At 44.8% G+C, this 13,794-nt stretch overlaps 2 protein-coding genes across 4 annotated transcripts in view; one reads left to right on the forward strand and one right to left on the reverse strand.

Moving 5' to 3' along the window:
• Dock1 (dedicator of cytokinesis 1) overlaps positions 1-13,794 on the forward strand; it is a 496,042-nt gene that overhangs the window by 207,299 nt on the left and 274,949 nt on the right. The gene's annotated exons all lie outside the window — the stretch shown is intronic.
• Insyn2a (inhibitory synaptic factor 2A) overlaps positions 2,610-13,794 on the reverse strand; it is a 55,129-nt gene continuing 43,944 nt past the window's right edge. Inside the window, exon 3 of one of the 2 annotated variants that reach the window (XM_075972581.1) lies at positions 2,610-5,360. In XM_075972581.1, coding sequence (XP_075828696.1) covers positions 5,177-5,360 — 184 coding nt within the window. In that variant the 3' untranslated portion in view covers positions 2,610-5,176. The remainder of the gene's footprint in view (positions 5,361-13,794) is intronic. The other variant, XM_075972579.1, reaches the window with a different exon arrangement.

The raw sequence follows: 13,794 nt of genomic DNA on the forward strand, positions 1-13,794 counted from the left end.
CATAGTAAGGGTAGCTAGTGATCCACAGTCCTCTACATGCACTGGGAACTAGAACCAAATCCAGCAGCAAAGAGAGCCACACACACTTTTTTGTCTGCATTTATAGTGCATGAGACCATGCCCAAAGCGGGTTGATATCTAAAAGGCTATTGGCTGAAGGAGTTTCCACAACATGTTCATACCAGATTGTAAAGGGACTTTATATTAATTATAAGGTGTTTAGAAGCTAATGAGTAGCTGTCACATGACCTGTGACCTGCCATAATGCATCTCACCCATTACGGCTTGATTAGTTTGTTAGTTAATTTACAAGGCTGGGTGATACTTTTTGATCTTTATGTTGTATAGGTGGTTTCTTTCCATAAATGAATTGGCTCCACACTTATCTGAGCTCAAAGGTATGAAAGGTCATTTTTAAGAGATGAATGATGCAGGCAAGAGAAGCTGTTGTTGTGGTCTTTGCTAACATCGCACCCATGAAACTGCCTCCACTGGTGGTAACTGAATCAGGTAAAAACAGTCCTATAACATCAGCCTGCCAGTGTGTAGGGTGGTTATCCACTGGCCATGCTGCTATCAGATGATGTGGTGGAAGTTCATGGCCCTTGGCTGATTCCAATTCTGGCCCACTTCCATAAAAAGGCAACATGGCAAACTCTTTTATCTGATGGCATCTCTTCTCTCTCAGCAAATAGTGGTTTCTGTGGGATGTCACATGCCTGTCGTGGTCCACAAGGAAACTGATCTTGTTAGGCGCCTGCCTCATTCTGTCTGTCTGTGTTTGGGGGTTCTTTCAGCTGATCTAGGACAACTGCTATGATACCCTTGTCCCTTGTCTGCCACATTCAGCTATGCAGTGGAGACTAACAATCCTGAGGGATGCACAGAAGCTCAGATAGCATGGCTTTTCTGGACATTGGATCCCTCCCATTCAAACTCTGATGGTCTGGTAGAATGGGTATTTTGGTGTGGTGTAGGAGTTCCTTCTGTTTGTGTGTTGCTTTCATAGGATAATGAATAAAGAAACCACCTTGGCCTAGTTGATAGGGCAGAATGTCAGTAGGCGGAGAAGATAGAACTGAATTCTGTGAGGAAGAAAGCAGAGTGAGGGAGACACCATGGATCTGTGGCTCGAGGTAGATGTGCTGAAACTTTTCTGGTAGGCCATGACCTCGTAGTGATGCACAGATTGATAGAAATGGGTTAAGATGTTAAGAGTTAGCCAGTAAGAAGTCAAAGCTAATGGGCCAGGCGGTGTTTAAATTAATATAGTTTCTATGTGGTTATTTCAGATGCAAGCTGTCTGGGTGGCAGGGAAAAACAAAGAGAACCCCTTCTTGCAACAGTGGCGTTTATATAAGAAGTACTCTAAGGTGACCCTACCTAGCATGTGGCTAAGGACTGATTCTAGAATTTGCCTGAATATTCTTCCCATCGGTGTGAACTGATGCATCGGGCCCCTCTCTTCCTTCCGCCCATACCATTTGCCTTCATCTTCTTCATTTCCCAAAGGCAAAAGTGGGGGCAGTGAGGTCTCATACCCACATCTGCAGTGGACTATATTTGTAGATGTGCCGTCTTCTCCCACAGAGCATGCAGGCCACCTCTCATACCTAGTGACATTGTTCTGGACTTTGCTTTTAAGGCTTTACATCCATGCTGGCGTGATGGTGTCCCACTCAGAGGAGAGAGAAAAAAACAGCTAGTCACCCCTCTGGGCTCTCAACTTCCTAATGCTGTTGCCCTTTAATACAGTTAGTTCCTCATGTTGTGCTGACCCCCACCCAGAAAGTCATTGTGTTGCTACTTCCTAACTGTGACTTTGCTACTGCTATGAATCATAATGTAAGTATTTTTTTGAGATAGAGGTTTGCCAAACAGGCCTCAACCCGTAGGTTGAGAACCCCTACTCTAGAGAGAAGCCACCCACCAACTCTAGGCCATGGAAGGTGGCATCACTGGGTGAATTTAGTTGTCTTGGAGGCTCTTTAAAAAATAGACACAAGTTAGGCACATGATACCATTGCTGTGGCACAATCCTTTTACCCTGTGAAGACTTGTTTCTTGTACTTGTTTAAATAAATACTGATTGGCCAGTAGCAAGGCAGGAATTACAGGCGGGGCGACAAGAACAGGAGGATTCTGGGAAGAGGAAAGATTCAGTCTGCAGTTGTCAAAGCTGACAAAGGTACCAAGCCACATGGCTAACACAGACAAGAATTATGGGTTAAGATGTAAGAATTAATTTATAAGAAGCCTGAGCTACTAGGCCAACCAATTTATGATTAATGTAGATCTCTCTGTGTTCATTTGGGACTAAATGGCTGTGGGACCTAGTGGGACAGAATCCTCTGTCAACACTGCATGCCTTAAAATTTTACCTTATTTTCCTGGTAACTAAACCCATGCCATGGTGCTAGGTAAGCATGCTAGAGTTGCCTCTCTGGTCAGGGTTAGGGATATAGGGAGCACCCAGGGCACATGATGCTCTCATCTTTCCAAACCCCAACTAAGTGCCTTCTAGGCCAAATATCTGCCCATTATTATTTTCTTGAATTTTCCCAATGTACAGAGGCTGTGAAATGAGTTTAGTAGCCACACAAAATATTACCTTTGCCTTTTTTATTTAAAAATTAATAAATATTTAATGACAAGTATAATAATTTACTCTCTATACGTAATGCCATGTGTACATCTACATAGGAGGGAACACTGAACTTTTCACTTGGTTTTGTATGAAATTTTGACTTCCAATCTTTCCAGGAGAAGGGTCGGCCTCTGTCGTTGGCAAATTGTGATTGGCTATGAAATGAGCTTGAAAATGCATTTTGTTTCCTGTTTGGTGGAGATGCTTTTTTCTTTCGAGGAGGAATTGGTTTATCTTCAGCGTTTCATTTCCATTTCTGCCTCTAAAATACTTAATTTTTTATTTGACTCATAACAGTGACATCACAGGTAGTCACATGTATCTGCATTTAGACAGATGTGCAGCCCTGGGCAGAAAGCTGCCAAACCCTTTCTTCCACTTGCTGAGAACATGGAATTCGTCAAACACATGAGGAGAAAACTGGTTGCCAGCATTTTCATAATGTCAGTTAAAAACAGTATAAAAATGTGAAAGACATGTTTAAAGGTTCAGTATGCATTAAACAATTGCACTTCCTTCAAGGTACAGGATCAGCGCGGTCAGGGGTCTCCTCCGGCTCCTTTGTTTACTGCTCGTCTGTGGATTTGAATCCCCATAGCCTACTTCCTTAAAGGCCCGTGTTTGTGTGCACGTGCACCTGCACGTGTGGTATGGTCTGTGTGTGCATTTTGAATTTTTACAGAGTACTTTCTGAAAGGCATGTGTGTGTGTGTGTGTGTGTTCCCACATGTGGGGTGTGTGTATGTGTGTGTGTGTGTGTGCATTTTAAACTAAGCATACCTCTGTAGTGTGGTTTGAGGAATCCCCTGAGAGCAGTCACACAAAATATTCTTTTAGTTTTCTCTTTTAAAGACCAGATCTGATTGCTGATCGCTAGATCCTTGTATAACTCAAATGTCAGAACTAAATGAAATTGTTGAGTCCAGAGGAAAAGCATGGTGAGTCTTACCTCCTGCCCATTCAAAGCAGGCCATGGCCTTCTCCCAAAACCGGGCCACTCTGGCTTTGCCACCAGATCCGCGAGGCTGCCATCAGCATGCAGTTCCAGCTGAAAGCGCTGAACAGACACTGAAGACTAGGGTTTTTTTTTTTCTCATATGCTCACAACTAGTCAAAGTTTTAAGTTATACAAAAAAGAAAAATAAATAAAAAATAAAAGAAGACCCCCCCCTACTTCCTACATGAGAAGCAGAACACCGAGAGACGTCATTAACTCACAGGAGGATTTTGTTTTCTATAAAAAAGATACCTGGAAAGGTGCAGAGACATGAGTGTAAAAGAAAGGAGTGGAGGTTCACGTTGTCATGTGTCATCAAGAGAGAACTCTTGTGTGTGACGGCGGATTTTAAAAAAATCCCTAAAAACATCTGATTCACAGCTTTCCCCTAAGTATGCCGTTTAATACAATTTACTGATAGCTTAAAATGGAGGCGATGCTAAGTTTGGCCATTGGTAGCAGCGAAGGGAAACACACTGTGTCTCTCTGAGATGGTCAGATCTTGCACAGCAGAGACAGGGCATAAAGAAGTGTAGACAATACCTGGCTGCGCTCAGGGATGAAGAGTGTCTCTGGGGACTGAGCCACAAAAACACTTTCTGCCGCAGCCCAGGCACCGGTGATTTATAGGTAACTATATTATCCATTGCGTATCTCTTGTCTCTTTTCAAATTCTCGCCAGATTCATCATTTGGCCTTTGGGCACCCAAAGATTAAAAACAAGACCTAAGAAAGCTTAGTGTCCATTAGCTCTGACCCTGTCAGCTTGCAATGATTGAAGGCATATCCTGACTTGGGGTGGGGGTAGGGGGCGGGTTCCTGGCTGCTGGCCATTTGGGAAATGAGCAGTAAACATGTCGTCCATCTGGAGATGAAGAGGGTGCTAAATCTGTGGTGTCAATGTGACACTGAGATGTGGTCACTTGGCGTAGCGCTACAGCACACAAAGGCAGGTATACATAGAGTCACATTTTTGAGATTATTCATGGTCTCCGACCACTTGAAAAAAATTGTGCTTTCTCCGGAATTTAATGTGCTGAAAACTGCACTCGCCCCCTGCTTATTTGCAAAATGAAAGGTAAAAATGTAGTCTTTTGCTAACAGAAGGCTTGCTTTTTCTTCTCATTAAAAAAAAAAGTCATAAGAATAAAAGGCCAAAAATAATGAAAAGTTCCACTGTCTACAGAGGGACAGCCTGCTGCATGAAACGTTGATAACTCAATACTTGTTCATAGATGGGGGGGAGGGGCTGCCAGGGTGTAGATTTTTTCCTTATCTTTGATTACATAAGTTTTATTTCAGACTTTACACCCCACACCAGTGATCTGCAAAGGACAGCTGGCAAGGGGTGACCGTCACTCCCTTTGCTGCAAATTATTTGTTGGTGCGAAGGCCTTTTTGGTACGCAGGGCGAGAAGCAGGGAGCACACATCGGCACCGCAGTTCCCTTGGTCCTATCCAGTTTGGAAAAGGACTGACTTAAATTCCAGTGGGTTTGAGAGACGGTCTGGGGACTCCCAAGCCCACGAGTCTTAAAGAAACCAGAGTTTCCACCTTCCGTGCTTTTTGGACTCAGTTTTGGATTTTTGCTTGGGTGTGGAGGAGTAAGTCTCCTGAGTGTAAGGCGAAGGGATGACCTGAGTTTCCTCGACAGGGTGCAGTTTTCTCAGCACAGGCTGGAGTTTGTCTTCCTGTTGCTTAAAATCCAGCTCCACGCTAGAAAGACAGAACACAGAGTTTAGTGCGCGACCCTAGAGATCTGGTTCCCCACCCCCAGATGTTCTTGGAAAAGAGCATCCTTTCACACAGGCAAACCTTTAAAGATCTAAAGGACACAGTTGTTCCACAGTCTTATCATGAGACTAGGGAGAGGGCTCAGCCAATAAAGGGCTCATCCTATAAGCATGAAGGTGTGACCAACCCTGAATGCTCACCCAGAGCCCGGTGTAGTAGTGTTTGTCTGCAATTCCAATGCTGCGGCCAGAGATTGGCCAGCCAGCTTAGCAATCAGTGAGCTCCAGGTTTGGAGAGAAAGCCCCGCATGTAAAATTAAGATGGAGATTCACCAGAGACTACTCTCCCAGTAGCTACCATTTGCCTGTAGCTCCTCAGCTAGGGGAAGGACTTTGTACCCCTCTCTCTGGTCCATGCTGGGGTTTTATGTGGCTTAAGCTTACACAGAGCTTGTGGATGTTGTCTCAATGGCTGTGAGTTCCTACATGCAGCTGCCCTGTTGTGCACCGAGGACACTGTTTCCTTGTATTCATCTACTACCTGTGGCTGTTACACTCTTCTGTCTCCTCTTCCTCAGTGGCCCCTGAGCTTTGGGAGGAAAGGAAGACCATATATCCAAGAGTACTTAGGTGGCACAAGCTGGGCTCCATCAGTAGGGAAAGAAAAATAAAGGTCACCAAGTTCTGTTGGTGAAGTGGATCTGGGAGGAGATAGGGTAAGGGGTGTATATGATAAAAAAAAATACATGATTCAGAATTCTTCAGTTTGTCAAAAATGACATTGAAATTGAATGGAGAGCAGTAGAGGAAGATGTGTGACTCCACTCCTGACTTCCACGTGCATGCACATGCGCACATGTGCATTTGGTCATCAGAATATGCACATACATACACCTTACACAAACGATTTAAATCTCAGTCTGGCAGAAGTCATGATGCATACACACGCATGGCACATAATGCATCAAGCTGTATCTTCCTTTGCAGCCACCACTGGTCAGGGAAGCCTCTGGACCGAAAGCACCATGAATCGAATGACTGTGGCCTGCCTTCTCGCCAATTATTACTAGTTTCCTTACTCGTCTCAAACATTCTTAAGGACCACCGCTAGGAGGAGAGTGTGGGGAGGAGCCTTGTGGTTATCTCTTCGGCACTACTGAAAGGTCCTTGCTGTCATCAAGCACAGCTTTTCAGGAAGCAACAGAGATCGTGTTGTAATTGCACTGTGGGAGCAGGGGTGTGCAAGGCTGTGTGTGTCAGAAAGATAAGATTGAAGAGGTGCTTCAGCATATCGGCTGCTACTTAGGATGCCTCTGTGAGGAAGGCTGCCAGAGTGCTGGAGTTGTCCCCGACATCTTTGGTAAGCAGTGATGGTCTGCTAGAATCCACTCCGAAGGAATGCCCTGGCCCACATGGTTTCCTCTGATGATGAGGCACTGAGGAGCTTTTCTTCCCATCCCGTGTTGTTTAGATCATATGGTTTGGACTTGGGCTGTGGAGTCTTCTACCCTGTCCTGTGGTCCAATGCCAGACTAAATGTCTATAGATTTCAGTGAATGTTCATAGCATTCTTCCTCTAGCCTGGGGGCACATAATACCGTCCTATCCATAATAACATAATAACACGGAATCCTATCCATTTAGAGCCATTAATTCCAGCCAACTTCTGACATTTCAGGAACACAGACCAGCAAAGCCGCATTATCTGAAGTTTTAAAAATAAGTTCAAGACCTATCGAATATACCAGTTTATGGTTTTTAAATCCCATACACCATTTTTCATATTGTCAAAGGTTGTAATATCACTGAGGTTGTTTTTTTTAATGTCAAGGGAAGTTTATGGCTATTTTCCATAAGAAGCCTTATTCTCTTCTCCATTTATTTTTTAGGAAGGCGTGTGTGTGTGTCTGTGTGTGTGTGTGTGTGTGAGTGAGTGTGTCCCTGTATGCACACGTATGTGGAAATTCAGAGGACAACTTTCCGGAGTCACTTCAAAGCCTCCTTGTTCTAGGAAGTGGAACTGAAGACCATTGCGTCAAGTGTTACATCTCGATGAGCTAGTAGAGACAAGGCCCCTCCTAGGGACAGCTGTGCCAGGGCAACCTTAGGATGCTCGGAAATTGTGACATTCTAGTTTGTCTGGGCTGTGGTACCTGAGAAAGTAGGAGATCCTGTCTTGGTGCCTGGGGAGCAGGGGTGAGTTAATTCTCTCATCATCAGTGAGCTTCCATTTACTTTAGCTCCAGGAGAGATAATTGCCTGTCTTGCCGAATTCTAGAAAGAGCACATTCTCAAACACCCAAGATCGCTTAACTATCGTGAATAGTTCAAATATGACTGTGTTCTCACTATTACGTGTCAACTGCAGACTTTACAGTTGAGTCTGGTGCCGAAAAAGAAAAGGACTAGAGAATTCTTAGCCTGGACATTTAGACAACAAGGCCTTTCAGGAATTTGTGAGATGTGACATTTAGCTAAACTAATACCGAAACACGTCCTCCACGTCAAGACCATCGCAACTGTCCCAGGTAGCCTTTTAGTGATTAGAACAGTGCGTGTGGCTGGCATCTTCTGGGCTAACATACAGTCCTGGGCACCTGTAATTATTGAATTCCCATTAAGCGACTACACTGGGAATCCTGTCATTAACCAATTTATCACACCGTGGAACCATGTAATCACAGAGTAATCTAATCTGAGTTCTTGTTAACGAAATGACTCGACTTTATCTGTTGAGCAGAATCCCGTTTGTGCTCATCTAATATGCTGTAGCCCCGAGCAGGCTTGATAGGAGAGGGCCCCCAAGCCTGGCAGTGGGGGTCTGTGACACAGTGACCACGAGCCCTGCCTCTCCTCACTGCTTGCTCTGCATTGTCCAGGTTGCAGTGTGCCTGACTGGGGGTGAGGTGTGGGTATCAGCCACCTACATTCTGGATAGGCAAACCCTGGCTATTAAGTAACAAAAACGCGTGTTTCCCCCCTGCTGTCTGCCAGCAGTTTCTTGTTGTCAGAGTAGACACTGGGTTATTTGGGATCTGAAGTATATGGCTGACTACAGAAGGCGGTATTGCAAGGCTAAGAATCTGGTTATCTCTGGCTGACTAAGAACAAAGGTTTCTTTGATCTTAATGGCCAAAGGATATTTGCTACCAGCAGAGGTTATGGATATCGCAGAGGTCTGTCCCAGTCCTCCCTCTCTGAGGTCAGTTGGCCACATAGAGTGTAGGAAGGCCTATGGGTAGGCGGATGGCAGTGTCAGCATCTGTTCATTCCCTCCTTCCTTGTGGCCATTTGTTTACCCAGCTTGGGTGCTTTCTCTGGCTCACAGCATGAAATGCCACACTCTGTTTCCCTACCCCACCCCACCTAGCTACACACGACTTCTGCAACCTGACCACAAATCCTCATCTTTCATCTTTGAGTTCCTTCTTTGCATGGCATTAAGTGTGGAGAATTCTGTGTTTGCATAGGTGCTGGGACCTGGCCAGGGTTTTCTGGTTAGTGGGCTCTGGCATCAGATAACAGGATATACCTTGTACTGAATGTAAGAGAAAGATCCATGGGCCCCATGATTACAGCTGTTGCCCTGGGCATGTTGTTGATCCCCTCTGAAGCTTTCCTTTTCTTGTCTGCACCTCTGTTCTCTTTCCAGGCATCCAAAACAATGCCTCCAATTAGAATTCCCAGGTGGGCAGAATTCCTGTGTCTGCAATTATTGCAGTGCCTTGACCACACTTCTCTGTGGCTCCTGGTGGTTCATGATTAAAAAATGCAAAGACATTTCATTTCTCTGGTTTATTCTTTTCCCTTAAATATTCTTACTCTTAATTATGAGTTTATAAAATAATTTTCTGTATATTTCTTGTGTATGTGTTCAAGTATTAATATATGTACACATGTTCCTGTACACGTGTATATGTATATATACACACATGCATATATGTATATATACACACACATATATACACATATATATATATCATACAGGCCTGAGATCAATCTGTCTGGGGCAGTCTCTCAGTAGTGGCCTGGAACTTGCCAACTAAAGCTAGGTTGGTTGGCCTGTGAGCTGCAAGAATCTGCCTGTCTCCACCTTCCCAGTTCTGGGATTTAGAGTATTTGCAGGATGCCTGTGTTTTTTTTATGTGTGTTTGGAGGCTGGGCTCAGGTCCCTCTGCTTGCAGTTTATCAACAGAGCACCTCTCCTACATAGTCTATCTATTTCTACAGAAGTAAAACTTTGCCTGAGTCTCAGGCTGCTCTCTCAGCCCATACTCAAGCTCGGTTTTCTTCCTAATGCTTTTCTAGCCATTTCATGGGCTGTTGCAGTACAGGGTCCTGGTGTTTCTCTACTCCCTCCTCCTCGTTTGAAGCTCTCACAGAACTTAGGTTCTGCCAACTCTTGTCTCTTCCTCTGCTTAATTGAATGCCTCAGTTGAAACCTCTCTCCACTTCTCACTCTGCAGCAGGGAAGGGTTAAAGGAAGGTGAGCATTGCTCCCAAGCACTTGCTTGTTTTCCGAAGTGCAAGACCCCACGTTTTTCATTTCTCCTGCCTGCCGATGCCCTGTGGCTCAGTGAGCCTCAGATCCTGAGCCTCTGTTTTTAATTCTCTTTGAGTTAGATCACAGAGTCCCTAGTGCTACCTGTGACTCTCCACATCTTGCTCTGACACTGTGGATAAATCATGTCACCTTGGGGACCTGAATTCCCTTGGCTGTGAAGTGGTGATGAAGAGTCTTCCACTGACAAGCTCCAGAAGCCAATGCACTGGGAGCATGAGGAAGCGCTTATCCTGTGCCTTTGGATAGGATAAGTAAAGTTCTGAGTACAGCACCAAGTGGCAGTGAGGGCGACTGCTGTATGGACATCGAGACATCAGCCCCATGGGAAAACACCAGCGTTGTCCAGAGGAAACTGATGGGTAGGGACCTTTCCAGATCATGCCCCTTGTGTGCTAAAGGAGAGATAAACCTTTCTCTCTGGTCCTGTTTATCCACATCCTTGACCCACCTCTCCAGGCAGTAGAGGAAACATTTCGCCATAGGACATCTAAGTGACACTTTCGTCTAGTGTGTCCAACATCACATCTTTCTAAAGTCCAGTCAACTGTCTTCCCTCACATGGTTGGTACCCATGACCCCCATCCTTCCAGATGGCTATGCCACAGACCCTGACGGCAGCAGTCACACATGGCCATTCTGTTTTCAGTGATGGTTTTCTTTCTTTGGGGTGTAACTGCAGCGAAACTCAGAGAATGCAGGACTTTCATTCTTTCTAAAATCCACTGCAGTGTGCTCCCCGTTATTAGGATTTGGTTATAATCATAGTCTGCTCCTTGCTTGCTTTTATCATTTTGAAGATGGACACTCCTCTGTTCAGACAGATAGACTGCCTCCTGGACACACCCTGGGAGTTGGTAAAGCAGCCTGCCTCAAAGCAGACTGCCTCTGAGCCCCTGGCCAGAACTCTGCTCCTCTGGAACAAAGGCTACAACCCTGTGTTAGCGACAAGAAGCCTAGGGTAGTACACATAATGGTGTTAGCAATGTTTGTTTATGGTCTCTGGAGTCTTGGGAATGGTCCCATGTGTTTTCCAGGATGCTCTTTTCAGATGCCTGGCCAAAGGAACAGGCTGCCCAGTGGGCCTAGGAACCACTGTACCCTTAAAGATAAATCACTGAAATCTACTCAGAGGATTTTTTTTGCAAACCAGCTCAGGAATTAGGGGCAAGCCTGAATCCTGTATTTAGGCCCTAGAGAATCCTCCTATTCACCTAGAAACTGCAGGGCATTCATTTCCTAATGAAACTGACAAACTCCCTCCTTCCTTGGTGCTGATTTCGACTTCAGCAAAAAGTACCTTAACTTTCACCTACAGGTGAGGGCTGTGGCTTCTGTGGGTTCTTCTGCCCTGAGTAAAATTTAAGCTATTGCTTTACAAACAAACCTGGGGATATGAGCAGTTTCATTCCGAGTGCCATTGTTAGTTTCACAGTGTCTGCAAGGTGTTGCTGGAGCTTTTAAAAATCCTTACATACTGGGGGAAAAGAGATAGTGTATTTTTAGATTCTAAGAGAATACTGAAAGAAATTGGATTATTAGCTTTGGGAATTTTCAAGGAGAATTTTGAGGCCTGTCAAAGCTATCTTTTTTTTCTCCTGACTTAATTTATTTTATTAAAAAAATATTTCTGTTATATTTGGATCACATCGCATAAGATATTGTTCATGGAGTCCATTCTGTCACTGTCCCATCCCCCCTCCCATTTCCACTTGAAATGTGTGAATGATAACACAGCAATATATGTTAGATGGAAGATGGATTTTTCCCACCTCGGCTCATACTGCTCAAGAACTTAATATGCACAAGTGGAATAATTGAAGCGACACTGGACAGAGTATTTCCACTAAGAGATAATCGCTGGATGACACAGGCTGCAGAGACTGCTGCTCCAAGTGGCTCTGGATGGCCTCAGATTGGCACTGCTTCTGCATACAAATGCAATTACCTCTCCACAATGAGACTTCATTAGCCATGTTGCTGACCCGCTCCGTCATCCTGACCATCTCCTTTCTGCACGACACTGGCAATCTGGTCCTCTTGTGTATCTGGATTTCTTTGCAATTGTGTATTTTGTGTGCTCAATGTGTGGTAAATTAGTTGGGATGATATAAGAAAATGCAGTCAGGTCTCTGTGACTGGGGTTATATTCTTTAGCCTATATAACCACGTGAAGAGTGTTTTCCTCACCTTTCCTAAAATCTGACTATCATTTTGGGCAAGGACATATATACCTAAGATACTTCCTACTTGAGACTCACCTACTGGAAAGCCCTCAGTTATGCCCTTAGAGATGCTCTGGGACCTGCCAGTTCCTAACTCTCCAGCAGAGGGAGCTCTGGAGAACACAGCCAAGCCACCATTTCACCCTGACTCCCGAGTTGCCTGGCATCCCTCCGTGGTATCCTGTCTCCTCCATACCTGCTCTGTATCAGATGATGGAGTGTGACATCCCACAGGACAGCTCACAAGCCTCCTTCTGGCGCTAAAACAAGGTCTGGGTAGGTCAGGGCTTTCCCTTCCTTCCTGGTAGCACCCTGCCCACTCACTGCCCTAGTGAGTGATTACTAATGTCACCTGAGGCCACTTTTATGGTAGCCTTGATACTAAAGAAATGAAGCAGGAGTGGGTAGCATCTTCCAGAAGTCTGTTCTAACCCTGCTCAAGAAGAACTTCCTCTCTGGAAATAATTCTCTTTAATTAATCTGCGTCAACATGATTATTATCTTTTACATCTTGGTACTATCCCCCACAGCCTTTGAATCAAGTCTGCCTCACTGTTATTTCCATTAAAGCACACCCATTAGAATTCACCCCCTTTCCCTGTGTTGTTATTTTATGAATTAACCAGTTCAGTAAAAGAGGGAAGGGGCGGATTTGCTAATGGCCTCTTTCATTGTTCCCTTTGAAACCCAACTCTGAACACAAGGTGAATCACTGGTGACATCAGAGTAGTCTGGCAACGGAGTTCCCCAGATAGGCTGGATACAAAGATTTCAGCATTTATCCTCACAGCATTTCTAAACTAATTAAAGCATATTTTGACAGGAAGTAGGAATGATTAGGCAAAAAAAAAAGTTTTACTTAAAGCAAAGTCCAACTCGAATCTCTTTTAATCTTCTTTCATGCAGAACCTCTTCTTCATCTGAATATCTCAGTTGGTCCAGATCACAATCAAAGGGGTGTCATCTTAGGGGAAAATGTGATTATGTCAACCAACTCAATTTTCCAGTTGTAGGAGATATAGAACCTTCTGGGTGCTTAGCATTTCAATGAGCTGGTGAGCAGTGAACACCACATCAGTTGTGGGCTATATCTGCATAACCAGTTGTCAATAGAGGGGTGGGGTATGGGGGGGCTGCTTTATAACTGTCCATGTCCTCACCCCGTGCACATGCCCAGTTGGAGTCCCCAGGCCCTTCTGTTGCTTTGTGTTTGTAAATAGTTAGCTTCTTGGATTTAATAGATGGAAAGGATTCATTGTCATTCTGCAGGGCTTAAAGGTGGATGGCTACCAACCCACCAGAAAGGGACCAACTGAGCCCTGAACCCAGGGCTCGCAGATGTGGGAGACTGGCTCTGGCTTCCAGGCTAAGGCTAAAGCTTCCAACCTTTGCTTGGTCTCCTTTCCCCTGAAGCTTTCAAGACCTTTTGTCCTTTAGGTAATTTTCCTGTCGTGTATATTTCCGTGGCATTCTCTGACTTTATAGCGAGATATGTACTGCCACCCATGACAAAGGCATCCATACAAGACCACGTCCATCTCCGTCACAAAGCAGGCAGCCTGGTCTTGAATACAACACCCTCCTTGCCTCCCTGAGCCAACCCCTACTAGATGCACATGATTTGTTCTGCT

Source organism: Microtus pennsylvanicus, chromosome 5, assembly GCF_037038515.1.
Source record: "Microtus pennsylvanicus isolate mMicPen1 chromosome 5, mMicPen1.hap1, whole genome shotgun sequence".
Classification (NCBI taxonomy): domain Eukaryota; kingdom Metazoa; phylum Chordata; class Mammalia; order Rodentia; family Cricetidae; genus Microtus; species Microtus pennsylvanicus.